The sequence below is a fragment of the Trichechus manatus genome, unplaced genomic scaffold, assembly GCF_000243295.1.
Source record: "Trichechus manatus latirostris isolate Lorelei unplaced genomic scaffold, TriManLat1.0 scaffold00077, whole genome shotgun sequence".
NCBI classification, from domain to species: domain Eukaryota; kingdom Metazoa; phylum Chordata; class Mammalia; order Sirenia; family Trichechidae; genus Trichechus; species Trichechus manatus.
The window spans coordinates 9,962,284-9,989,632 of record NW_004444013.1 but is presented as its reverse complement, the minus strand read 5'-3'; the positions used below and the strand labels follow the sequence as shown (position 1 = coordinate 9,989,632).

At 43.6% G+C, this 27,349-nt stretch overlaps 1 protein-coding gene across 1 annotated transcript in view; it reads right to left on the bottom strand.

Moving 5' to 3' along the window:
- Positions 1 to 16,046, bottom strand: part of KPNA7 (karyopherin subunit alpha 7) — a 35,591-nt gene extending 19,545 nt beyond the window's left edge. The window contains exons 1-6 of the mRNA XM_004380858.1: positions 15,981 to 16,046; positions 13,608 to 13,736; positions 7,201 to 7,283; positions 6,504 to 6,772; positions 4,448 to 4,530; positions 473 to 736 (exon numbers count right to left, since the gene is read on the bottom strand). Of these exons, the coding sequence (XP_004380915.1) occupies positions 473 to 736; positions 4,448 to 4,530; positions 6,504 to 6,772; positions 7,201 to 7,283; positions 13,608 to 13,736; positions 15,981 to 16,046 (894 nt within the window). The remainder of the gene's footprint in view (positions 1 to 472; positions 737 to 4,447; positions 4,531 to 6,503; positions 6,773 to 7,200; positions 7,284 to 13,607; positions 13,737 to 15,980) is intronic.
- Positions 16,047 to 27,349: the final 11,303 nt, after the last annotated feature.

Sequence of the window (27,349 nt, the reverse complement as noted above, 5' to 3'; positions counted from 1 at the left end):
AAAGAGTAAATTACTTATTGTCGTTAGGTGATACTGAGTCAATTTTTGACTCATAGCAACCCCATGTGACAAAGTAGAACTAGAACTATCCCATATTGTTTTCTCGGCTGTCATCTTTACAGATGCAGATTGCCAGGTCTTTCTCCAGTGGAACCACTGGGTGGGTTCAAACTGCCAGCCTTTCAGTTAGCAGCCTAGTGTTTGCCATCGTGCCACCAGGGCTCCTAAATTACTTCATACCCACCAGATTTTAGATCAAAATTGATTCAAGTCTTTGGCTAAAGAATGGCAAAGACCAGGAAATTACAGATGGCAAGTTCTGTTATAGGGAAAGGGTTAGAGCTGATTGTGGAAGGCCTGTGGGTGGGGTGGGCAGGTGGAGGACAACAGAATTTGCTACAAGGAATTATGATTCATAGACTCCAGGCTGAAGGTCCTCATAGAGACACGTGGTACCTGAGACAATATTTACCAAGATACTGAGTTCTGAGCTCTTCATGAGCTCCACCAGCCTGGGCAGGACCCCTGTGCCAACCACTTGGCCGATGCGCTCATTGCAGCCATCAGTGAGGTAGGACAGGGCCCAGCAGGTATCCGAGAGAATCTCCGTGTCATGGTGTTGCAGGAGGTAGAAGAGGACAGGTAGCATTTGCTTGACAACCTTTGCACAAGGGTATGGGTTCTTGTACCGGCACAGGTTGGACAAGGTCCACGTGATATTACGCAGAAACGGGATCTGTAACAAAAAGATTGCTCTCAGCATCAGGGGCAAAGGAGAGAAAATGCAAGCACGGCATGTCCTTGCCATGTGTGATCAATATTACTGACAGGCATGAACCAAAGCTTTTGCGCTTCCAATAGGAGCTTGTTCTAGGTAATGATATGGACTAGGGCCACAGAACGAATTTTAAATTTCATACTCAAGTGTTAGATGGAGGTTCCCTTATATTCTTCAAAACATCCTCCCCACTCTACTCAACTGATGACCTAATTTCATGTTTTATTGACAAAATCAAGATCAAGCAGGAGTTAATTGGTCTTCCCACCAATCTATAACTCTACCAACATGTCATAATCACATTTCTGTTCTTCTATTCAAGGATCAGTCTTCCTATAGCCCCTCTGGACCCCATCCCTTCTTGCCTTTAAAGACTGCCCCAGGGTCACCTCTCTCCTCTGGATCACTCCCACCAGCATGAAAATACTTTCTGGCTTCTTCAACCTAGATTCCTCCCTTGCCATCTCTCCAGCAATCATTCCACTTCTATTTTTCATAGTCCATCCTCAAAGATGTGTCTATATTCACTGTCTACCTCACAACTTCTCCTTCGTTCTTCAAACCAGTCTAGGCTGGTTTCTGCCTCCACTTTTTTGTAGTTAGTGATGGAAATTGGTTCCTTCCAAGTTCCCCAATCCAATGGCTGCTTTTTAGTCCTGAAGTTACTGTCTTCAAGTTAGCTGTATTTAGTAGCCAGCCATTTCCTTTTGAAAAAGCTCTTCTTGGCATCTGTGACACCAAAACTGGTTTTCTGTTGACAAATGGGCTGTTCTTTCTCAGTCTTCTTGTTAGGCTGCCTGAACTCTGGATGTTAGAGGCCCTGCAACATGGGCCCAGGCTGTCCTTATACTCTAGGTCAGGGGTTGGCAAAGTTTTTCTGTAAAGGTCCAGATAGTAAACATTTTCAGCATTGCAAGCCAAATAGTCTCTGTTGCAACTACTCAACTCTGCCAATATAGCACAAAAACAGCCACGGTCAGTATGTAAATGAATGGGTGTGGCCATATTCCAATAAAACTTTATTTACAAAAACAAGCAGCTGCCCACATCAGGTTTGCTGACCCCTGCTCTAGGTGACCTTGTCCAGCAGGATGACTATATGTACACACACTCACCTGAACCTGCATTTCCCTCTACTTGAGCTCACTGCAATGATGCCTCTAACTCACTTCCTTCCTCCCTCCATCTTTCCCATTTCTGTAGAAGAACAATCATCTAAATGACCTAACCTGAAACCTGACAGCGTCCTTGCTTCTTTCTGTCTCCATACCATGCCTAGTTGGGAGCCCTCATGGTGTAGCAGTTAAGCGCTCTGCTGCTGACCGAAAGGTCAGCAGTTCGAACCTACCAGTTGCTCTGCGGGAGAAAGATGTGGCAGTCTGCTTCTGTAAAGATTACAGCCTTGGAAACCCTATGGGGCAGTTGTACTCTGTCCTATAGAGTGACTTAGAGTCAGAATTTACTCGACTGCGACAGGTTTGGTTTTTGGTTTTACCATGTCTAGCACATCAGCATCCCAGGTCAACGCACTTGACCACATCCTTCTGCTACAACCCTACATCAAGCAGCCAGAAGGGTCTTTCTGAAAGACCAGACCTCATTACTTCCTGTCTTGACATCCTCCAAAGACGTCCCATTGCTAGCAGGATGATATCTAAACTAACTCGTTTTCTTTTTTCTTTTAATTTTTTTTTATTGTACTTTAGATGAAGGTTTAGAGAGCACTCTAGTTTCTCATTAAACAATTCATACACATACTGTTTTGTGACATTGGTTACCAACCCCATGACATGTCCACACTCTCCCCTTTTCTACCTTGGGTTCATTCAAAAAAATTTTAAATGAAGTTTATATTTCAAGTTAGTCTCCCATACAAAAATTTATACATACATTGTTATGTGACTCTAATTGCTCTCCCCATACTGTGACAGCACACTCCTCCTTTCCACCCCTGATTCCCCATGTCCATTCAACCAGCTTCTGACTCTCTCTGCCTTCCCATCTCACCTCTGGACAGAAGCTGCCCGTTTTGACTTGTTTTCTTACACTGTTCTCTCCCTGCAAACTCCCTTGGTCATGCTAGCTTCTTCTAGTTCCACCATATCAGGTTTCCTCCCATATCGAGGTCTTTGAACATATTCCCTCAGTTTTGTTTTTTTTTTTAAATTGTGTTAAGATACATATAACATGAATTATGTCATTTTAACCATTTTCACTGTACATTTCAGTGGCATTAATTACACTCACAGTGTTGTGTAATCATCATCAATATCTATTTTCAAAACTTTTTCATCATACCAAACAGAAATTCACTACCCACTAAGCAGTTAACTCCCCTTTCCCACTTTCCCTGGCAATGTCTAATCTACTTTCTATCTCTATGAATTTGCCTATTCTAGATATTTCATAGTGACCCCATGTGTTTCAGAGTAGAACTGCTCCATAGGGTTTTCTTGGCTGTAATCTTTACAGAAGCAGATGTCAAGCCTTTCTTCTGTGGAGCTACTGGGTAGGTTAGAGCCACCAACCTTCTGGTTAGGGCCAGTCACTGCAAATTGTTTGCACCACCCAAGCCATGAGTCAGGGTCGGCTGGACGGTAGCTAACAACAGCAACGGATATTTCAGATAAGCACAAATCATACAATATTTGTTGTTTTGTGTCTGACTTATTTCAGTTATCATAATGTCTGCAAGGTTGATGCATGTTGTAGCATGTATCAGCACTTCATTCCTTTTTATGGCTGAATAATATTCCATTGCATTGTATATACTATTTTTGGCTTGTCCATTCATCTGTTGATGGACAGTTGGGTTGTTTCTACCTTTTGGCTACTGTGAATAGTACTGCTATGAACACTGGTGTAGAAGTATCTGTTTGAGTTCCTGTTTTCAATTTTTTGGGGCATATACCTAGGAGTGGAACTGCTGGTTCATATGGTAGTTCTATGTTTAACTTTTTGAAGAACCATCAAACTATTTTTTACAGAGTTGCACCATTTTACATTCCGACCAGCAATACACAATTTCTTTACATCCTCACCTACGCTTGTTTTTTTTTCTTTAATGAAAGCTATCTTAGTGGGTGTGAGGTGGTGTCTCATTGTGGTTTTGATATGGATTTTTCTAGTGGCTAATAATGATGAATATCTTTTCATGTGCTTATTGGTCTTTCTATATCTTCTTTGGATTCCCTTGAATTTGCAAAGCTACCTCGTCTTCATTTCTGTTTGTGGTAAATCAAACCCAAATTTAATTCCTGATCCAGGGAGTCCTCTATTATTGCCACATCAATCAACTTTGACTCTAACTCCAAACCTATACCCTATTACCCATGAACAGAACTGAAGAGCCATTAAATCTGTCTGTACCCTCAAATGAACTCAATCTCATCTACTTTTGCAGGATGTTAAGCTTAGAAAAACTTTAACGGACCTCTTCCAATACCCCAGAAGAAAGGTCAGCACTACTGGCCCCTACGGACAAACCCGGGTCAATCTTTAGCCAAAATGATACTGAGTACTGGACCTTGTTCACAAATGCTGTTGTAAAGGGCCAGTTATAAGGAGCAGCAGCCACATGATCTAGTATTGATTTGGACCTCCTCCCCCCAGATTTCCCAACCTTGAGAGTTTGTCACCTAGCTAGGTTTCTAATTTAAAGACACTCACTGATACGGTTGATGAAACCAAGGCCAGCAGATGCGGGACGGCATTGCTTGAGATAACAATGTCTCTGAGCTCCGGGCTGTCACCTACAAGTAGATCAGAGCATGACACAAAGAGAAACCCTGGGGTTGGTGACTAGTTTTAAAAAAAGAAAAAAAAAAAAAGGTCTGCTCAACAGGTGAGAGATCTAAACTCATTCTTGGGTTTGGCAAGTAGATAGGATAGCCACATATGAGATCCTGAGTCTGTAAGGTATTGGTTGGTTGGACAAGCTTGACATGGAAAGCAGAGATGCCACACAGCAACAGCTGCTATAAGCAGAGGCTATGGACATAGAAAGGCCCAGGGAGTGTACTCTGAATGCTGGCTGCATTTCACAGCATGGCTCTCAGGAAAACAAAGCTGTCTTCCCAGAAGACTTCGACATGGGGCCGTAACCTCCAAATGCAACTCAAAGCAAAATCTGGAAAATCAATAGGTGCTGGCGTTCCACTGTCTGCTTCTTGGGCTTGATGACCAATGTTAGACTCTAGAAGTCTCGGTGTGTATTCTTTAGCCATCAGGCAAGGCATCAGTAACCTTACACCACCCAATCTTGCCTGTTCCCTACTGACCCATGCAAAATGAGAGACAGAAAGTCTCTGGGATAGGTGCTTTATGTCTGCAAGCACATCAAAAACAGACTGAGTTTGTATTCTGTAGCTGCTAATTCCAGTATCTCAAGTCCTTGAAGTTCTAATCATCCTGTTTGTTTCTGCTCATTCGGTCATGGTGGGTGGTTCCTTCTCTGAACTTCAAATTGCTAATATCTGGCTGATCGTAATTTGTCGAAATCCTGAGGGGCCCAATTGAGTTTGTTTCCCCAGAAAGTATTTCATTTATTTCAGTCAGGAATCTGGGGTGAGGGTAGGGCTTCTAACCCTGCAGCACTAATTCCTTAGCTTGTACTTTCCTAGAGTGTGGAAGAATAAAGCCCCAAATCCATGATGGTACTCATATGATCGAGTTCTCAGGGAAGACTTTATCCCAAGCCAGAGTAACACACTTTTTTTATGTCTTCCCTTGGCAACTTTCAATGGAGGTATACTTCAGTGAAAGTATAGTCCTTTTAAGGTCCCGGGTTATGCAAGGTTTTGTCACAACCGCCTGTGTTGCCCAGGCCAAAGCCTTATCTTTTGTTCCTGAAGCCGTTGAGATGATTCTGATTCATGGTGACCGCATGTGTTACAAAGTAAAACTGAGCTCCATAGGGTTTTTTTGGCTGTAATCTTTACGGAGGCAGATCACCAGGCCTTTTTTCTATGGCACCGCTGGGTGGGTTCAAACAACCAAGCTTTTCATTAGTAGTCCAGCACAAACTGTTTTTCCCCCCAGAGACCCTATCTTTTGTCCCTGAAGCCATTAAAAACCAAACCCATTGCCGCTGAGTCGATTCTGACTCATAATGGACCCTATAGGACAGAGTAGAACTGCCCCATATGATTTCCAAGGAGCAGCTGGTGGATTCGAACTGCTGACCTCTTGGTTAGCAGCCAATCTGTTAACCACTGCACCACCAGGGTTTCCTGAGGCCATTAGGACCCAGGTATTGGCAGATGTCCCCAGGAACCTGTAGCTTCAGCACACACCCTATCACTCTGCTTTCAGATTCTTTTTTTTTTTTTTGGCTTCTAAACTTGGTTCTGAATTTTGAAAAGGCTTGTTGTACTTCTGCCAGCATTTCTAGGTATTTATCCTGGGAGGCCAATCATTAGAAAAGGACATCATGTTTGGTAGAGATCTGCAAAAATGAAGGAAACCCTCAATGAGATGGATTGACACAATAGCTGCAGCAATGGGCTCAAACGTACCAACGATTATGAAGATGGCGCAGAACCAGGTAATGTTTCATTCTGTTATACATAAGGTCACCGTGACTTGGAGCTGACTTGACAGCAACTAACAACAACAATCCTGGCAGGGGTTCCAGAATATTAGGCCCACCACACTGCCCAAAGGGTTTCCATACCTGCCGCGTGCCTGGACCACTTTTCTTAGCCCACTAAGGGGAGAGGCTCACCTGCTATATTACCAAGAGCCCACACTGCCTGTTCACACACAGCCACATCAGGGGAAGACAGGAGCTCAATCAAGGGCTGGACGGCACCTCCTTCCACAACAGCTTGGGTCAGCTCTGACGGCCCTGAAGCAATGTTGGTCAGAGCCCAGGCTGCCTCAAACTGCAAGCTGGGGTAAAGGGAAGACTTCAGGAACTCCACCAGCCTGGGGACAAGCCCTGCTTCAACAATCAGTTTTAGAGCAGGGTTCCTTTCCTGGGACAGCATTTTCCTATGCAATGAAAGAGAATTAAAGAAACAAGTCACATAAAGGCGGGTAGTAAGAACCTCCCTTGTAGATGTGGTCGGCATTCCTAACTATCAATCAAGTAAGACAAACAGCTGGGCCAGAGCTCTCAGTACCTTAGAGCTGAGCCCATAGAACTGGGTAGTGATGAAGCAACATTTTCTCTACAGGTATTATCTATGAGCAGAGATTCCTATAGAGGCCAATTTAAATGAAGCAATTCATCTCTGACAACACACTGCATATTTTAAGTTGTCCTCAAGGACAGCGTAAAGTAGCAATTGAGTCTCACTTCTGGAAGGACTACACTTTTGTATTTTGTGGGCATTTTGCCACTGCCAAGAAATCAAATAGGCTACTGAGCTCATTTCTAGCTCTAAGCCAGCAAACAGCAAGAGTCTCTCTGGTGATACCTGGCTGCCTGGGTGGCCTGGAAACATAGGTGCGGGTCTGTGCCATTCACACGACTGACTATTTCATCCAGGGTGAGGCTGACCTGCAAGGAGAGGCATTCAGGTCAGAGTCTCTGCCAAAAGGAATGGTGAAGGTCATCTAGTCTAATCATCTGTCTGATTAGAACAGGCTGGCTTGAACAGGATGCCCCTTCCTGCACACTAGTCCATGTTAAGGAGGGAAAAGACACTGGCGGTCCCACAGGATTCCATGCACTGGAGGAGGTTAATTGTTATCATCCTTGGATCCCCAGTATCTCTTTAAAGGCATGTGGCAAGAGCATGCTAATGGACATCAGCACAAAATGGCAGAGTGAGGACCTCTGAAAATTCTTCCTCCACAAAAGCCAACAAGACAACTGCAAAAATGGTCAGAATCAATTTTTTCAGAATTCTAGAAATTAACTAATGTCTTGCAGCAATTTGGTTTATTCAAGCCAGGAAGTGTTTATTCAAGAAAAAGACTGGATCTTGGTAAGAGCAGTTAAATTCTGTGAGATTTTAAGCTGCTTTATTCCTGCTGCCCCCTCTCCAGCTCCACGGTAGCTTTGGAAACCAACAGCCCCAAATCATGGTGAAAACCAACAGCCTGGCAGCCACTGGAAAAAATAAATTGGGGTTGGTACGCCTTCAAAACCTTATTCCCAGAGAATTGTCATTATCTGACCTGTCTGGTGGTTCCCTGGAAAACTTCACTTGCAAAGTTCTCTTTATTGTACCTGACTAGGCATTCTCCCAACTATGGCAGAATACATGCTCTTTTCAAGTACACATGGAACATTCTCCAGGATAGACAATGTGCTAGGCCATAAAGCATCTCAACAAATTTAAAAGGATTGAAATCATACAAACTATGTTCTTTGACCACGGTGAAATGAAATTAGAAATCAGTAACAGAAGGAAACTTGGGAAATTCACAAATATGTGAAAATTAAACAATACGCTCTTGAATAACCAATGGCTCGAAGAAAAAAAAAACACAAGGGAAATTAGAAAATACTACGTGATGAATGAAAATAAAGATACAACATACCAAAAGTTCTGGGATACAGCTAAAGCAGGGCTTAGAAACAAATTTATAGCTATAAATGTCTATATTAAAAAAGAAGAATGATCTCAAATCAGTAATTTAATTTTACACCTTAAAAAAAAAAACTTTTAAAATAAGAGCAAATTAAACCCAAAGCAAGCAGAAAGAAGGAAATAATAAAGACTAGAATGGAAATAAATGAAAGAATGTGGGAAATATAGAAAAATCAATAAGACCAAAAGTTGATTATCTAAAAGAGCAATGAAATTGACAAACCCTTAGCTAGAATGACCAAGTCAAAAAAAAGAGAGAAGATTCAAATTACTAAAATCAGGAATGAAAAGTGAGGATATTACTATTGACTTTATGGAAATAACAAGGATTATAAGGGAACAATTGCAGGTCAACAAATTAGATAATATAGATGAAACAGACAAAGTCCTGGAAACACAAACTACCAAAATTAACTCAAGAAGAGTCAACTGAATTACTGGCAATCTCTTAAAGAGATTGAATTATTAATTTAAAAAAACACTTAAAATATTTAAATTATTAATTTAAAGAAAAGCCCAAGCCCAGATGGGTTTACTGGTGAATTTTTTCCAAACATTTGAAGGAGAAGTAACACTAATCCTTCACAAACTCTTCCAAAAAACAGAAGAGGAAACACTTCTCAACTCATTCTATGATGCCAGTATTACCCGGATACCAAAACCAGATAAAGACATCATAAGAAAACTATAAAATAAGATCCCTGGTGAATATAGATGCAAAAATCCTCAAAGTATTAAATATAGCAAACCAAGTCTAGTAACAACAACAAAAAATGATTATACACCCTGACCAAGTGTATATATACATTATTCCAGAAATATAAAGTTTGTTCAACATATGAAAATCAATGTAATACACCATATTAATGTAATAAAGGAAAAAACTCACATAATCATCTCAAAAGATGTAGAAAAAGCATTTGACAAAATCAAGGACACTTTCATGATAAAAACGTTCAAACTTGGAATAGAAAAGAATACTCTCTGCCTGATAAAGGGCATCTATGAAAAACCCACAGCTACCATCATACTTAATGGAGAAAAGATTGAAAGCTTTTCCCCTCAGATCAAGAACAAGACAAGAATGTCTACTCTTGCCACTTCTATTTAGCATTGTACTGGAGGTTCTACACAGGGCAATTAGGCAAAAATAAATAAAAATCATCCATATTGAAAAGGAAGAACTAAAACGATTTCTATTTGCAGATGACATTATCTTGTATACAGAAAATCTTCAGGAATCCACAAATAACATTTAGAGCTAATAAACAAGTTCAGCAAAGTTGTAGGATCAATATACAAAAATTAATTTTATTTCCATATACTAGCAATATATACTGACAATCTGAAATTGAAATTAAACAATTTCATTTACAACATCAAAAAGAATAAAATACTTAGTAATACATTTAGTGAAAGAATTCCAAGACTTGTACACTTAAAAACAACAAAAATTAAAGACTAAACGTATGGAAAGAGATATCCTGTTTGTGAATTGGAATACTTAATATCGTTAAGATAACAAATGTTCTACAGATTCCACACAATCCCTATCAAAATCTAAGCTGCCCATATTGAAGAAATTGACAAGATGACCCTAAAATTCATATGGAGATTCTATGGACCCAGAATAGTCAAAACAATCTTGAAAAGTAGAATAAAGTTCCAATTTCAAAACTTACTACAAATCCACAGTAATCAAGATAGTGCGGTCCCAATATAAGGGTAGACATATAGATCAAATAGAATTGCAAGTCCAGAAATAAACCCTCACATTTACTGTCAATTGATTTTTGACAATGGTGTCAAGACAATCAATGATCGAGAGAATAGTCTTCAACAAACGGTTCTAGGACAACTGATTATCCACATGCGAAAGAATGAAGTTGGACTCCTACCTCATACCATATACAAAAATTATTTAAAAAATGGATTTAAGAGCTAAAAATATATTAACTCATTGAAAGGAACACAGGCATACATCTTTGTGACCTTAGGTTAGGCAAGGGTTTCTTAGATATGACATCTAAAGAACAAGTAACTAAAGGGATGGGGGGATAATTGGACTTCATCGAAATTAAAAAACTGTTGTCAAGGGACACCATCAAGAAAATGAAAAGACAACCCACAGAATGGGAGAAAATATTTGCAAATCATATATGATAAGGATCTACTATCTAAAGTACATAGAGAATTTTTACAAGAGATAATAAAAAGACAAAGAATGTGATTTTTAAAAACTAATAAAAGATTTAAATAGACATTTTTCCAAAGAAGAGGTAGAAATGGCCAATAAACACATAAAATACGCTCAGTATCATTAGCCATCAGGGAAATGTAAGTCAAAACCACAATGAGATACCACTTCACAACCACTATAATGGATGGCTATAATAAAAAAAGATGGACAAATATAAGTGTTGACAACGATGTAAAGAAACTGGACCCCTTATACACCTCTGGTGGGAATGTAAAATGATACAGCCACTTTGAAAAAGAGTCTGGCCGTTCCTCAAAGAGTTAAACATAGTGTTATATATTATGACCCAGCAATTCCACTCCTAGATATAATCAAGAAAAATGAAAACATATGTTCACACAAAAACTTGTACGTGAATGCTCGTAACAGCATTGTTCATAGGGTTTGTTGTTAGTTGCGTCAAGTCGATTCTAACTCATGACAACTCCACGTTACAGAGTATAGCTGCCCTATAGGGTTTTCTAGGCTGAAATATTTTGTTGTGACTATACACAGCAAAATCAATTCAACAGTTTCTATGTGTGCAATTCGGTGACGTTGATTACATTCTTCATGTCGTACAACCACTCTCACCCTCCTTTTCTGAGCTGTTCCTCTCCCATTAACATAAACTCACCACCCCCTAAGGTTCCTATCTTTCCAGTTGCTGTTGTCATTTTGATCCCATACAGATAGTCTTAAAAGAGCACAATGCTCAAGGGAGGCATTTTTTACTAGTTAAGCCAAACTATCGTTTGGTTTTCAGAAGACATCAGGGGATAGTTTTGGCTTAAGTTTTAAAGATTATCTCAGGGCAATAATTTCAGGGGTTCATTCAGTCTCCATAGCTCCAGAAAGCCTGGAGTCCATGAGCATTTGACATAGGGTTTTCTTGTCTGTAATCTTAAGGGAAGCCGATCGCCAGGCCTTTTCTTTCACGGTACCGCTGGGTAAGTTCAAACTAGCAACCTTTAGGTTAGCAGCCGAGCACAAACCATTTGTATCGCCTAGGAGCCCTGGTGGCGCAGTAGTTAATAGCTTGGCTGCTAACCAAAAGGTCAGCAGTTTGAATCCATCAGCCACTCCTTGGAAATCCTATGGGGTAGTTCTACTCTATCCTATAGGGTTGCTATGAGTTGGAATCGACTTGATGGTAATAAGTTTGGTTTTTTGGCCTAAAGGGGCCTTAGCATTATTCATAATAGCCCCAGAGTAGAAACAACCCAAATGTCCATCAAGCAATGAATGGATTAAAAAAAAAGTGCTATATTTGAAATGTGCTGTTTTTGAAAGGTAATAGCCATGAAAACCCTATGGAGCACAGTTCTACTCTGCAACACAGGGGTCACCATGAGTTGGAATCAACTCAGTGACAACTGCTTTTTTTTTTGGCTTGTTTTTTAATCTGGGCTAAAAAGAAAAACAATTCCTTTTCTCATAGTGTTGTGTCACAGTTCTGTCTTCCTTGGAAGGAAAAGTCCTAGGGACTAACCGCTTGCCATTGAATCAACTCCAACTCATGGTAGCACCATGTGTGTCAGAGTAGAACTATGCTCCATAGATTTTTCAATGACTGATTTTTCAGAAGCAGATTGTCAGGCCTTTCTTCCAAGATGCTTAAGTTTTGGCTTAAGTTTTAAAGATTATCTGAGGGCAATAATTTCAGGGGTTCATTCAGTCCCCATAGCTCCAGAAAGCCTGGAGTCCGTGAGCATTTGACATAGGGTTTTCTTGTCTGTAATCTTAAGGGAAGCCGATCGCCAGGCCTTTTCTTTCATGGTACTGCTGGGTGAGTTTGAACCAGCAACCTTTAGGTTAGCAGCTGAGCACAAACCATTTGCATCACCTAGGAGCCCCAGTGGACTTGAACCTACAACCTTTTGGTTAGCAGTTGAGCATGTTAACAGTTGCGCCACCCACAAAAACCAAACCCATTGCCGTCAAGTCAATTCCAACTCCTAGCAATCCTACGGGACAGAATAGAACTGCCCCATAGTGTTTCCAAAGCTGCAATCTATGGGAGCAGACTGCCACATCTTTCTCCTGTGGAGCAGCGAGTTGGTTCAAACTGCCAACCTTTTGGTTAGCAGCCAAACGCTTTAATGATCACACCACCAGCGCTTTCCAATTACTCTAGACAAATGCAAAGAACAGTAGCTTGAGGATAGAAATGAAGCTAAAAGTGATATGGCTCAGATTCCTATGGCAATGCATAGAACGACTGTACCCATTTCATTCAATGAACAGTAATATATCTTTAGATCCACTTGGCAATACTTGAATCATCTCTGGCAGGATACAGATGATGCCCACAGATAGTTAACAAGACAGAGAGTGACGTACGTAAGACACATGGAAATACAACGTTATTGGAGTTCCTGAAAAGGATTCATGAGAACAGTCCTGCCCTTGAAGTCAAGCCAGGATTTATGTTTACTGAGGTTGGAGTAGATGGAGAACTGAAGACACAGGGCAGCATCCAAGCTTAGGCAAACTTTCTGTGTCCAGTGACTGAACGCCTCAACTGAGAAATAATCTTCAGAAACCCTCATTTCCTAACTTTCCAGGCTTAGGGAGGGCAATTGAATTCTCCACTAGAAATGGCACCTTCTCCATCCCCCATTAGAACATAGATCCCACAGACCCACAGCCACAGGAGTGATGGCTGTTAGCCTTCTGCTAACAATTCTCTCTCTGCTTCTTTCCTTAACCTGTACCAGTTGCCACTGAATTGACTCCGACACATGGCAACCCCATGTGTGTCAGGTTAAAACTGTCTTCACAGGGTTTTCAATGGCTGATTTTTCAGAAGTAGATCACCAGGCCTTTCTTCCAAGGCGCCTCTGGGTGGACATGAAACTCCAACCTTTTGGTTAGCAGCCAAGCATGTTAACTGTTTGTACCACCCAGGGACTCCTCTGCTTTCCTTAGAGACCCTAAGTTACAGCCTGTAAGTCTCTGAATCTATTAAATACATTCAAGCCAGAGACATTTGCTAAGGCCGTATTTTACACACAGCTGCTCTAAACGCCACGTTCTGACACACCGCTTTGGCCAGTTTCTCAGAACTTGGGTTGGGGGAGAGATCAGTGATGTTCCTTCTCTTTAGGGCTTGCTCGTCCTTCTTGGCCTTCCGGAGCTCCAGACTGACCACCATCCGCTGTTGCCGCCTCATCTAGTAAGGAATAGAAAGAACGTGAGCACTTAGAGCCGGGAGTCAGGAGTTAGCATGCTGAGTCTTTAGAACAAGCTTGAAAGCATTGATTTTTACAGATGCAACAGGCTGGAAGACACACAGCTAGCAAATAGCCCCAGCCCTGTATATTTCCTCGGCTCTCTCCTTCTATACCGTATCTAGAAAAATATTCAATCTTCCTCCCAAATTCAAGGAAGCAAATGCATACCCTCAATAGGAGTCTTAGCTCTGAAGACATTTGAACAAACATCCCGTTGCCCCGAGCCTGAGCACATCTTCACTGATGTGAATTAGATCCTGAAGAGGATTGCTACCTCCTGGACCTCCTAACTGTGGGGAGACAGATGGAGCTGGGGACAATTAAGGAAATGTCCAGGCCCCATACACCCTTGTGATATTGGTCTATAGGTCACTCAAGCCTTAATCCAGTCCTAGGAGCTTCACTTGGATGCCAGACCAAGGGACATTAAGATCAAACACTCTTCTCCTTGTATCAATCAAACTAACAGACTTCATGGTAATGAGAACCTTGGGAAATGATGTAACCTTTCTGGATAAATGGGGTTTAGGTTGAAGGCTTTTAAATATTATGTTGTCGTTAGCTGCTGTCGAGTTATCCCGACTCATGGCGACCCCATGCACAATGGAACAAAATGCTGCCGGGTGTTGTGCCATCCCTGTGATCAGTTGCAGATCGGACCACTGTGATCGATAGGGTTTTCATCAAATGATTTTCAGAAGTAGACTGCCAGGCCTTTCTCCCTAGTCCATCTTAGTGTGGAAGCTTTGCTGAAACCTGTTCAGCATCATAGTCACGTGCAAACCACCACTGACAGATGGGTGGTGGCTGTGCGTGAGGTGCACTGGTCGGGAATCGAACCCAGATCTCCTGCAAGGGAGGAGAGAATTCTACCACTGAACCACCACTATCCCAAGTATTGCTTATAAGGAAGTAAATATATATTAGATACTTCCGGTTCCTTAAACAAGCTACAGAAAACTGTTTAATGCTTGCTTGAAAATAGGGTCATCATGATGTTAAATGACAATGCAGAAACACCTTCATTGCCTATCAAGCCAGTTGTACTGTTGCCCATTCACTAAGGGAGCCCTGACTGTGGAGGGGTTTGTACCTTTGACTTCTCCCTTCCCATCTGGTTGGCCCTTCCCGGTGCTCTCCACATAAGACCATTTAATTCCTTTGTTCTAGTTTGTTTTCTTTACTCTACGGTGGTCTTGGAAGCAGGTGCATCAAAAATGGGATGAAGGGACAGAGGAACAGATTACTATAAGAGCGATTTGGCTTCCGACAATGTCCTGACCAGGCTGCTATGACTTTTTGCTTCCTTCATTCTCAGCTGCCTTTCAGATTCCCAAGGTATAGCAAATTGTATACGATACCTTGATTGAACTACATAGATGTAGGATGCAGAGCTAAAGCCAGACCACTATGGGACCAGAGAGCCCAAATGGGAGCTACAGACATCAACACACAGAGCAGGTTCCCTGCCCCAGGCCCTCCCTTTCACCCCAGCAGCGAGGAGAACAGGGTAGATGCTTCAGTTCTGAGTTCTACTTCTGCAAGGCTGTGCCATGCTTGTTGGCCATACCTGCATCCCAAACATTTTAGCCCCTTGGTTAGACTCACTGGCATGATCAGCTACGGCTAACCTCTACATGCCAGGCATTTGAACCTGCTATCCAAATCCTAAGACGTAGATAGCAGCCCTGTTTTATAGATTAAGAGACTGAAGTTCTGAAGTTAGTTTCAAGATCACACGGAGGTCTTCATTTGAGTCCCCAGTTGTCCACGGGCTTTTTTCCTCCCCACCTCAATATTTATTATGAAAGTTTCAAACATACAGAAAAGTTGAAAGAAGTATTCAGTGACTACCCATGTACCTATTTACAATGATCATTTTGCTATATTTGCCCATCCCTCCAATTCTACATCCAATTTTTGACATTTCAACCACGTGCTTTTTACTGCAGTAGCCCTTGATAGGAGCCCTGGTGGCAAGGTGGTTAAGAGCTTGGCTGCTAACCAAAAGGTCAGCAGTTCGAATCTACCAGCCACTGTTTGGAAACCCTATAGGGCAGTTCAGCTTTGTCCTATAGGGTGACTATGAGTCGGAATTGACTCAACGGCAATGGGTTTGGTTTTTCTTTTTTTTGGGGGGGGGGGTAGCCCTTGATAGAGAGAGGTAGTTGCTTCATACTCACCGATGCATCTTTGCCTCGGTACTTAAATTTCCTTAGCCTCTCTTCTGGAGCTTCTAAAGTCGGCATACTGACTGGAAGAAGTAAATCACCTGTAGGTAGGACAGTTCCAAAGAGATTTTCAGTGCCCAGTGTGTGGGTTAATACAGTAAAGCAATCTGGCTGTAAACCTTTAGGGCTCACAGTGGAATGGGGAGTAGCTTCTGTAGGCATCACCATATCAGCTCAATGGGCAATGAGCACCATGGGAGCTCTTGAAACAGTACTAAGGGAAACTTTTAGAGGCAGTTTGGCTTGAACTGGGCCTTTGACAGCTAGGATGGGCCTGGAAGACGAGCACAGAACCCTTTCAGGAATTTTGTACAGGGAAGATCTGTAGGATGGTGAGGAACCCAGCCAGGCTGCATTAGGACAATGACCCATTGCTCCCACGCTCAGCCCACCAGCACGTTTGGTCAGAACAGTCTCTAACGTGACTCACTCCTTCTAGATTGTTGGTAGATGGCCTCCACCCTGGTACAAGCCACCACCATCTTATCACCTACACTACTGCAATTACCTCCCAGCTGGTCACCCTGCCTCTACCATTGCCTTGTCCCACTCCATCCTCTACACAGCAGTCATGTAATCTTTTAAAGAAAAGAATCTCAGCATGTAACTCCTCTATTTCAAAACCTTCTACTGGCTGCCCACTGAGCTTAGAAGATAACTCAGACTCCTTATGATACCCAGCGTGAGCTAGCCCCAGCCTACCTCCTCTCCAACAACTCTTTCCTTGATCACTGGCTCTAGACCTTCTAGCCTTCTGTTATCAAGTATACCAAGCTTTTCCCACATTGAGAGACTTTGAAGCTTTTTATTTTATTGTTGTATTTTAAGTGAAAGTTTACGATTCAAGTTAGTCTCTCGTACAAAAATTTATACATTGTTATGTGACCCTAACTGCTCTGCCCACGCTGTGACAGCACACTCCTCCTTTCTACCCCAGATTTCCTGTGTCGACTCAACCAGCTCCTGACCCTCTCTGCCTTCTCATCTCACCTCTGGACAGGAGCCGCCCATTTAGTCTCATGTATCTACTTGAGCCAAGATGCCCAATCCTCATGACTATCACTATGTCCTACAGTTCAGTCTAATCTTTGGCTGAAGAGTCGGCCTCGGGAATAGTTTCAGTTCTGGACTGACAGAGAGTCCAGGGGCCATGCTTTCTGGGGTTCCTCCAGTCTCAGTCAGATCATTAAGTCTGGTCTTTTCACTAGAATTTGAGTTCTGCGCCGGCACTTTTCTCCTGCTCCATCAGTGACTTTCTGTTGTGTTCCCTGTCAGGGTGGTCATTGGTGGTAGCCAGGTACCATCTAGTTCTTCTGGTCTCAGGCTGATGCAGTCTCAGGTTTATGTGGCCCTTTGTGCCTCTTGGGCTAATACTTTCCTTGTGACTTTAGTGTTCTTCATTCTCTTTTACTCCAGCTGGGTTGGGACCAATTGATGCATCTTAGATGGCCTCTCGCTAGCTTTTAAGACCACACTGAGGGACTTGGGACAAGCTGTTCCTTCTACAGATGTTCTCCCAAAATCTCTGCATAATTAGCTCTTTGTCATGCAATTTCAGCTTAAACATCACCTCTAGAAGTCTTACCTATCTAAGACTCTAGGAGTCCCTGGGTGGTGCAAACGGTTAAGCTTGGCTATTAACCAAAAGGTTGGAAGTTTGAGTCCACCCAGAGGCAACTTGGAAGAAAGCCCTGGCGATCTACTTCTGAAAAATCAGCCATTGAAAACCCTATGGAGCACAGCTCTAACCTGACACACATGAGGTGGCCATGAGTTGGACAACTTGGTGACAACTGGATGAGACTAAGTATTTTCTCAATTGACTCTTTTCATTTTCTCTACAGCTTTTACACTACTATTTTCTTATTTGTCCATCTTCTTCCCCCTATTTTCAAAGAAAATGGGACCATGTGTGTCTTAGGTTCAATTCCTTGGCCCCTTCACAATGCACAGCACATAGCATGTACTCAAAAATTTGTTGAAGGACAGTGGTGTTAAGATGGCAAAGGGAGTTGGCACTCAGAAGAAATTACTCAAATCAGGCCAAGTTGAACTTTCTACAAGGCAAAAGGGAATGACATTTCTTAGACACATGCAGTAAATATCCACCTGTTTCCAAGTATACAGGATGGTTCAGACTACATTATAAAAAGGAGAAAACAGGCTACAGAAGACCAATAGACTCTATTTGTGAGTGGATAACAGCTGGAAACAATTTTGGCAGGAAAGCCTAATTTAGACATAGCAGTTTGGATGGGTCTGTGTAAACAACTTGGAGAAGTTCATGGGTGAGTTTAGATCCAAGACTGATGTCTTAATAAGAGACGACTCTGAGAGCAGGAGAACAAGGATTGAGTCTTGATCACACTCATATCAGAGAGCAAGAGAACAGAACCAGCAAGCGACCAGGAGGTTGAGATAGAACAACAGAATGATAACGTTAGAGGGACTACTTGGAACAGTGGCAACTGGGACAGGGGCAAGTTCCTCAACCAAAGGGCCAGCAGGCTGCCACAGCAAGACTGGAGCTGCAGGAAAACACATCAGCTGACTCTCATAGCAGAGGCAGACCATCAGCCCGCTCAGTCTTTCTGGGCTTCATCTTGGTACTTCTCCTGCTTTAATGTTCTAGTCTCCTCTGGAGCTTGGGCAAGAATAGCTAACAACTTGTCTGCAAATCTGAGAGTGGGAAATGCAAATTACTTCCTGGAATTCACCAAGAACAGAACTTCTCAGAGGTAGAGAGTGCCACAATGGTTCCAAAGAACATTAACGAGGCTCTCAACCATTCTGTTACCAAAGTCAAGTCCACACAAGACGTGGAATATAGAGGGTCCCAAATGACATCCACAAATCCTTCATTTGCTGCCCATTTACCAGAAGGACCACGTCATAGAAACTTGCTTAAGACAATCCCAGGCTTTAGATTAGTTCAGTAAAAGCTCCAGTTGAAGGCAGCTTTATTCCCAGCAACACACCAGAACCCAGGGCATCTAGAAGGGAAGAGAAGTGTGTCACAGGACAATCTCTGCACCGGAAGTTCCAGGCCAGAGAGTAACAATGTTCTATCCTTTCACTCATTTTTAAGTCATTTCAAATTCTGCCCCATAAGGAAGAAAGGGGTTACTCTTTTTTACTATAAAGTAAATAATTGCTATTAGTCATGGTAGTTTTTAAAACACCATCTCAAAATGAGTTTTCCAGTTGCTGTCATAACCAATGTCAAGAGGATCATCAGTTGGAATCTAGAGATTTGTGTGTAAATGGGAAGTTACATCCTAGATTTCCAAGAGGTAAGATGTATAGTATTTCCTCCCCTGAAGAGGCCTGGTAATGACACAGAATCCCTGGCCCAAAGGAGACCATCAGGAACCCTGGAAAGGGTCTAAGTCTAAGGATCTAAGGCACTTCAATTTGTTTTTATTTTATTTTTGTAAAAAACATATACTATAAAAGTTGCCATTTCCACCATTTTTAAGTGTAGAATTCAGTGGCAATAATTATATTCACAATGTTGTGCAACTATCACCATTTCCTATTTCCAAAATTTTTTCACCATTCCAAACAGAAACTTTGTACCCATTAAGCAATAATCCCTACTCTCCTCTCTCCTCCAGGCTCTGATAACCTCTAATGTACTTTCTGTCTCTACAGATTTGCCTGCTCCAGACATGTGATTTAAGTAGAATCATACAATATTTATCCTTTTATGTCTGGCTTCTTTCACACAGCATGTTTTCAAGGTTCATCCATATTGTAGCATCTATCAGAACTTCATTTTTCTTTATGGCTGAGTAATATTCCATTGTACACGTGGATCATGTTTTGTTTATCCGTTCATCTGTTGATAGACTTTTGGGTTGTTTCTACCTTTTGGCTATTGTGAATAATGCTGCAGTGAACATTGGTGTACAAATACCTGTTTGAGTCCCTGCTTTCAATTCTTTATAGTATACAGTACATAAGAGTAGAATTTCTTGAGTGAGTCACCATGAGTCAGAATTGACTTGAAAGCACAATGCAACAACAACAAAAACAATAATGGTAATTTTATCTTTCACTTTTTGAGGAAGACATAGCATTTCCTGTCTGGAGTAACCAGTATCATGGGCCTTTTGTCAGGGCACAATGGCCAAAAGATGCTTATTGTGTGCCCAAAACCATCGGGCACTCAGGATTATATGGGACAACAGCTCATACTAAGGTAGACAACATCCCAGTTTCACGGGTGGGGAAATCGTCTCAAAAGAAGTAATTTCCCAAAGTTCCCATAGCTGTAAGCATTAGAGCCAGAACTCCAACCTAGCTCAGTCTGATTCCAAAGCCCCTGAATGGGGCCCTGAGTTTATAACAGAGCTTAGAACTGGTTTGTTCTGGTTTGAACCCTTGCTGAAAATTTGCATTTCCACCCCAGATATACTGAATCAGAATCTATAGTTTAACAAGATCCCCAGGTGATTCTTATGTATAATAAATTTTGAGAACCACTGCTCTACTAGTGGGTCTCAGAATTGGTCTCTAACCAGCTGCATTAGCATCACCTGGGAACTTGTTAGAAATGCAAATTCTCAGCAGGGGTTCAAACCAGAACAAACTGGTTTGAAGCCCCCGTTTATAGTTAGCAGGGCTCCAGGTCTTAGTTCTGTTACCAGCTGCTGGAGGCCTGGGCAGAGCTCCAGTTCTCCATCTGCTCCCCCACAGGGCCATCTCTACCATCATGGACATTATCCTCATAATACAAGTCTGAGGGTGACACTATGTACAGAAACCGTACCAACCCTTCCTGAGCAGCAGCTCCAGAAACGAGGCTGCCATTTAGTGGAAGATCCCTAGCCCCTGGCTCCTGAAGAATTTTATTTTTGAGGTTTGAGCATATATCCATCTTCTCCCAAGTAAGAACCCTCTAAAAAGGAAGTCGTCTTACAAATAGATTTAACAAACCAACCAACCCAAAACATTACGCCTCCTCCCCAAAAAACCCAATCACTATTGCAAAAAAAAAAAAAAACAGATTAAAACCATCTTCCTACTGCTGTGTCCACCCCCAAAAGAAATTCACTCCCTCCAAGTGCATTCACTCCTAGGAATGAGCCGGTTGTGGCAAGTCCCAGGAAGCCTGTGACATCACTAATCAGCGAGTCTAATGTGGCACCAGGAGTCCCTGGGTGGAACAAATGGTTAAGCATTCAACTACTAACTGAAAGATTGGCAGTTTGAACACACGCATGGTGCCTTGGAAGAAAGGCTTAGTGACTTGCTTCCAAAAGGCCATAGCCATTGAAAACCCAAGGGAGTGCAGCTCTACTCTGCAACACATGGGGTCGCCATGAGTCGTAATCGACTCAACAGCAACTGGTTCAGTTTGGATTTTAATGTGGCACCACTGGACATTTTCATCAAGGAAGGGGACATAGAACTGACCGATCTAAGCCTCACTGCCTGGATCTTGCCCTCAGGGTCCTCAGCTAACACCAAGTTAGAGGCAGCGCCACTTCTCTTGGCCGCAGAAGAGGGAGATTTCCTCCTCTGAAGCTGCTAGGAGGCGGCTTTGGGGGTGGAGGCAGACCCCAGGCCTGAGCTCCCCTCCCTGGTAGAATCCACTTCAAATGGGCTGGCAGCTGTCCATGCTTCTACTCACTTTGGGTACCAGTTTGCTGAAGATAGCCTGCTATGGATTGAATTGTGTTTCCCCAAAATATATGTTGAAGTCCTGGCCTTTGTACCTGTGACCTTGTTTTAGTCTTTGGTTATGTTAATGAGGTCATAGCAGAGTAGGGTGGATCCTAAACCTAATCACTTCTGAGTTATAAAAACAGCAGAATAGACACAGACACACAGAGGGAAGACATACACCATGTAAGGACCCGCTACGAGCAAAGGAATGCCAAGGATTGCCAACAGACACCAAAAACTAGGAAGAGAGGCCCATAGAAGTAACTGACATGGCTGAGGCCCTGCTTTGGACTTTTAGCCTCCGAATCTGTGAGAAAATAAATTTCTGTTCTTTAAAACCACCCACTTGCAATATTTCTGTTGTGGCAGAACTAGGGAACTAACATACACCGATGAAGAAAGCCCCTTCCTTCCACCAGGGCAAACCCACAGGAGCGTTAGGCCAGCTTGGCTGCTCCCCGCCTGCCATGGGGCCATCAGGTGGCTTCTCCGAGCTCCTCAGAGGCCCAGCCAAGAGACTTGGCTGGGCACATGGTCACCCAGGCCCCCAAGCTACTCTTTCCCTTGCATTCCTGTTGGGTGAGGGGACACTGGGGACTTCCAAGTCTTGTGAATGGGGCTGAGTCACTTTCTCTGGATGGAGCCTTCCAGACCGCTTCTGTTTAGTCTGTGCATACTTCTCTAGCTCAATTTTTACTGGGAACATCTTTCATGAACCGAGAACTATTTTAAACTAAGACAAGTGTCATCGTTCGACAGTTGGCTTCTATAAAGCAGTATTCTTCTGATTTTAAAGTAACCCACACATGGCTTAAAAAATTCAAATGCTTCAGAAATCTATTGACAGCTAACTCCTAATAGGAAATCTTGGATTGTGGTGCAAATAGTTAACACACTCAGCTGCTAACTGACAGGTTGGAGGGTCAAGCCCATCCAGAGGCACCTCAGAAGGCCTGACAATCTACTTCCAAGAAATCAGCCACTGAAAACCCTGTGGAGCATAGTTCTACTCTGCCACACATGGGGTCACCATGAGTTGGAGTTGACTCCATGGCAACTGGTTGGTAACTCCTAATAACCCCACTCGTCCCCCAAGTTAACCCTTAGACACTCACACCACCCTGCGTGGGCCCGAGCCCCTCCGCACACATACTGACACACTAATTATAGAAGGGGATCTTGATAGACACGCTGTTTTGCAACATGTTTTTCCACTTCATCTGTACCTTGACCCTCTTTCGATGTCAGTACATTCAAGTTGACACCAGTAACAGCCAATTCCTTAAACAAAAGGGTTTTTTTTTTTAAAACTAAAACCATACACTGGTTTGGAGTGCATGAGGCTTACTCTCCAGGAAGGAGACTTTGAGGGATCCAAGCCAACAATCTCAGCCCTAAGCAAGGCTTTGAATCAGCTCTCAGGTTTGAACCTCTGCTGAGAATTTGCATTTCTAACAAGTTCCCAGGAAGTTATACATAAGAATCACCTGAGGATCTTATTAAACTGTAGATTCTGATTCAGTATAGGTGGGGTGGAAGTGCAAATTCTCAGTGGGAGTTTGAACTGCGACACGGACCCAAGGAGGCCCACCACCTGCCTCTGTGGGGGGAGAGAGGCTGTGCCTCTGGAGCACTGGCCAGAGCCACACAGAGGGACAGGGCTGTACCTCGGCATTCTTTGGCTCCAGGTAGGTCTTCACCTACAGGGTGAAAAGGAAAACCTGTTTGGTAAAGTACAGGGCCAGGGAAAATGAGGGAAACCCTCCATGAGGTGGACTGACACAATAATCACTACAATGGACTCAAACATACCAACGATCATGAAGATGGAGCAGGACTGAGCAACATTTCATTCTGTTGTACATGAGGTCACCATCGGTCGGAGCCAACTTGAGGGCAACTAACAACAACAAGGGCTTTACCAACATGGACGAGACTCACTGTTGGTTGCAGATTCCACGCTGGGCCTCCCTGCAGGGCTTGACCCAGAGGGCAGGCAGCACCAGGCAAGGAAGGACGCAGGAGACCGGCCGGCCTCGACCCAGGCTGATCCTGCCTCCCAGGCCTGGAAAGGCTTCTCGAGAGGGGTTGGAATGGGGCAGAACAATTCCCACAGGGAACCTCAGCACAGGTGCAGGGCACACAAGATGGACAGTCTGCTGGGCGAGGTGGGACCGGCTCTAGGCCCGCCTGTAGTGGCACGATGGGCTCAGCAGGGTGGTGATCTTCAACCACTGCCAACCCTTCTTACCCATCCCAGAACAAGCCAAGGGCCACTTAACAGTTTCTGAGAACCGACGTTAATCTCAGTAAGGAGGTACAGCGGCCTGGGTTCCCAGAGCGGTCCCTCTGGCCACCCACCGGCTTTGGGCACGACCCTGTGAGGAGCCCCGTTTAGAAAGCAGGAACACAACCGCCGCCCCAAGGCTCCCAGAACAAGAGTGAAATGTCCAGTCGATATCCAAACAGCGGGGGAAAGCTCAGAGAGGACACAGCGGCCCCAGAGCCCCTGTGCCCCACACTCACCTCGCAGGGAGCCGTGTGGCCCCAGCACACTGGTTAGCCTTAAATGCCCTCAGCAGGCGGCAGGTGTTTCGAGGAATCGGGCCTTGCCCCACAAGCTGATTCTGACCAAAATCAATGGTTCTTAGCCCAGGAGGGTGTGCATTGGAACCACCTGGGGAGCTTAGAAAACACTGTTGCCTGGGCCCTGCCCAGAGACGCTGACTTAATTGGTCTGGGGTGAGACCTGGGCTCCCCAGATGATTCTCCAGTGCAGATGAGGGATTAGAGGCTCTGTGCACCTTCGGTCCCTGCAGGTGTGGCCACTTGAGGCTGTTGGGTGAATTGTTAAAAAAACACCAGGACATCACCCTCTTGGGAAGGGTTTGTGTTCTGGAAGCTGAAGGCCACTGGGAGCTGGCTGGAGTGAGTGGTCTTGTCCTCAAATTGGCATATTGGCTTAAACCTGCTGTTGAACAGTTTGTAAAACTTTGTCCCTCCAGGCAGGCACAAAGATTGGGTGGTGTTGAGAACGGGTCCTGCGCCATATTAAAATGGAAATAGGCACAAAGTTTCATGGTTTAATTTAAAAAGTGTTTGCTGAGTCTCTACTCCGTGCCAGGCCCTGGCAATGCGACAGTGAAGGAGATGACCTAGTCCCCACCCTCCCAGCCCAGAAGCAGAGATGGACCCTCTCAGCCAAGTGGAAGCAGGACAGAGACTGAAGCAGCAGGGGGCAGGAGCAATCAGGGAGGGCTTCCTGGAAGAGTGATATCTGTGCTAAGTCCTTAGGAAAAGGAGGAGATAGCAGGTGAAAAAGCTGTGAGAAAGGGGCTCCAGGCAGAGGGAACAGCCTAGGAAAAATAGCAACGGCTCCCATGGGAACAAACAGACCATTCGGTCTTACTGGACGGACAGTGGGGGCAGCTGGCAGGTCAAGGATGGCCTGGTGCATGAGGGAGGGCCAGTGGGAGTGGTCCACCCTGGTACAGGTAAGGGGACGTGGGTTGCACTCTCCATAGGGAATTTTAAGTCAACAATAACACTGACTAGAAGTCCATTTAATTTTTATTATCATTGTGAGTCAGGAATTCAGAAACACTGTCAGTGCCGAAATACTCTGCTGGCTGGGTGGGTAGACCCACCCCCCACCCCCCACCTTGTCCCGCACTCCCTGAAAGCCCGTTGGGCCTTGGTCCTGAGAGCAGCGGGGGGGCCACTGAGGCTTTCAGCAGGCTTGTGATGGGCTCCTGTTTGCATTGCTTTTTTTTCTTTTTCTTTAATGTATATATCCCTAGAAGGAGCCCTGGGTTAAAATGCTGGGCTGTTAACCGTGGGAGAAAGATGGCAGTCAGCTTCCGTAAAGATTACGGCCCTGGAAACCCTACAGGGCAGTTCTGCTTTGTCTTATAGGGTCGCTATGAGTCTGAATCAACTCCACGGGCAACAAGTCTTAGTGGCACAACAGTTAAGCGTTCAGCTGCTAACTGAAAGATTGGCAGCTCGAACCCACCCAGCTGCTTTACTGGAGAAAGACCTGGTGATCTGATTCTGCAAAGATTAAAACCAAAAACCCATTGCCATCAAGTCCAGTCCAACTCACAGTGACCCTATAGGACAGAGTGGAACTGCTGCATAGGGTTTCCAGGGAGCAGCTGGTGGACTGAAACTGCCGGCCTTTTGATTAGCAGCCGAGCGAGCTCTTAACCACTGCCCCACCAGGGATCCCCTGTAAAGATTACAGCCAAGGAAACACTGTGGGGCACTTCTACTCTGTCACATGGGGTCACTATGAGTAGAAATCCACTTGACAGCACACAACAATACATCCCTAGGTATTCTTGCTGTTATTTTATTGATTTTATTTTTAATAGACTATATTTTAGAGCAGTTCTGGGTTTACTCCTATTACATCTTACGTTCTTGTTGTACATTTGTTACAATTGATGAACCCATATTGGTACATTATAATTAACTATAGTCCAAGGAAACAAAAATCCTCACAACTGGAATAAGCAATATCGTGATAAATGGAGAAAACATTGAAGTTGTCAAGGATTTCATTTTACTTGGATCCACAATCAATGCCCGTGGAAGCAACAGTCAAGAAATCAAGCCGTGTATTGCATTGGGCAAATCTGCTGCGAAAGACTTCTTTAAAAATGTTGAAAAGCAAAGATGTCACTTTGAGGCCTAAGGTGTGCCTGACCCAAGCCATGATATTTTCAATCACCTCATATGCATGCGAAAGCTGGACAATGAATAAGGAAGACTGAAGAAGAATTGATGCCTTTGAATTACTGTGTTGGTGAAGAATATTGAATAGACCATGGACTGCCAGAAGAATGAATAAGTCTGTCTTGGAAGGAATCCAGCCAGAGTGCTCTTCGGAAGAAGAGGATAGAGAGGCTTTGTCTCACATACTTTGGACATGTTATCAGGAGGGACCAGACCCTGGAGAAAGACATCAAGCTTGATAATGTAGAGGGTCATCGAAAAAGAGGAAGACCTTCAACGAGATGGATTGACACAGTGGCTTTTAACAATGGGTTCAAACAGCAACGACTGTGAGGATGGCGCAGGACAGGGCAGCGTTTCGTTTTGTTGTACATAAGGTCGCTACGAGTCAGAACTGACTCAAGGGTACCTAACAACAACAACATAGTTCACAGCTTACATTAGGCTCACTCTTTGTATTATACAGCCCTATGGGTTTTGACTAATGTAATGTCACGTGTCCACCATTACAGTATCATACAGAATAGTTTCACTGCCCTAAAAGTGTCCTGTGATCCACCTATTCATCCCCTTCCCTCAGCCCCTGCCAACCACTAATCATTTGTCTCATAGTTTTGCCTCCTCCAGAATGTCGTATAGTTGGAATCACACACTACGTAGTCTTTTCAGACTGACTTCTTTCAATTAGCTACATGTATTTAAGGTTCCATGTCTTTTCCTAGTTTTTTTTTCATGGCTGAATAATATTCCATTGTATGGACGTACCACAGTTGGTTTTTCCATTCATCTGTTGAAGGACATAAGAAGCCCTGGTGGCGCTGTGGTTAAGCGCTCTGCTGCTAACCGAAAGGTCAAAAGGTCAGTGGTTCGAACCCACCAGCCGCTCTGCGGGAGAAAAGATTTGGCAA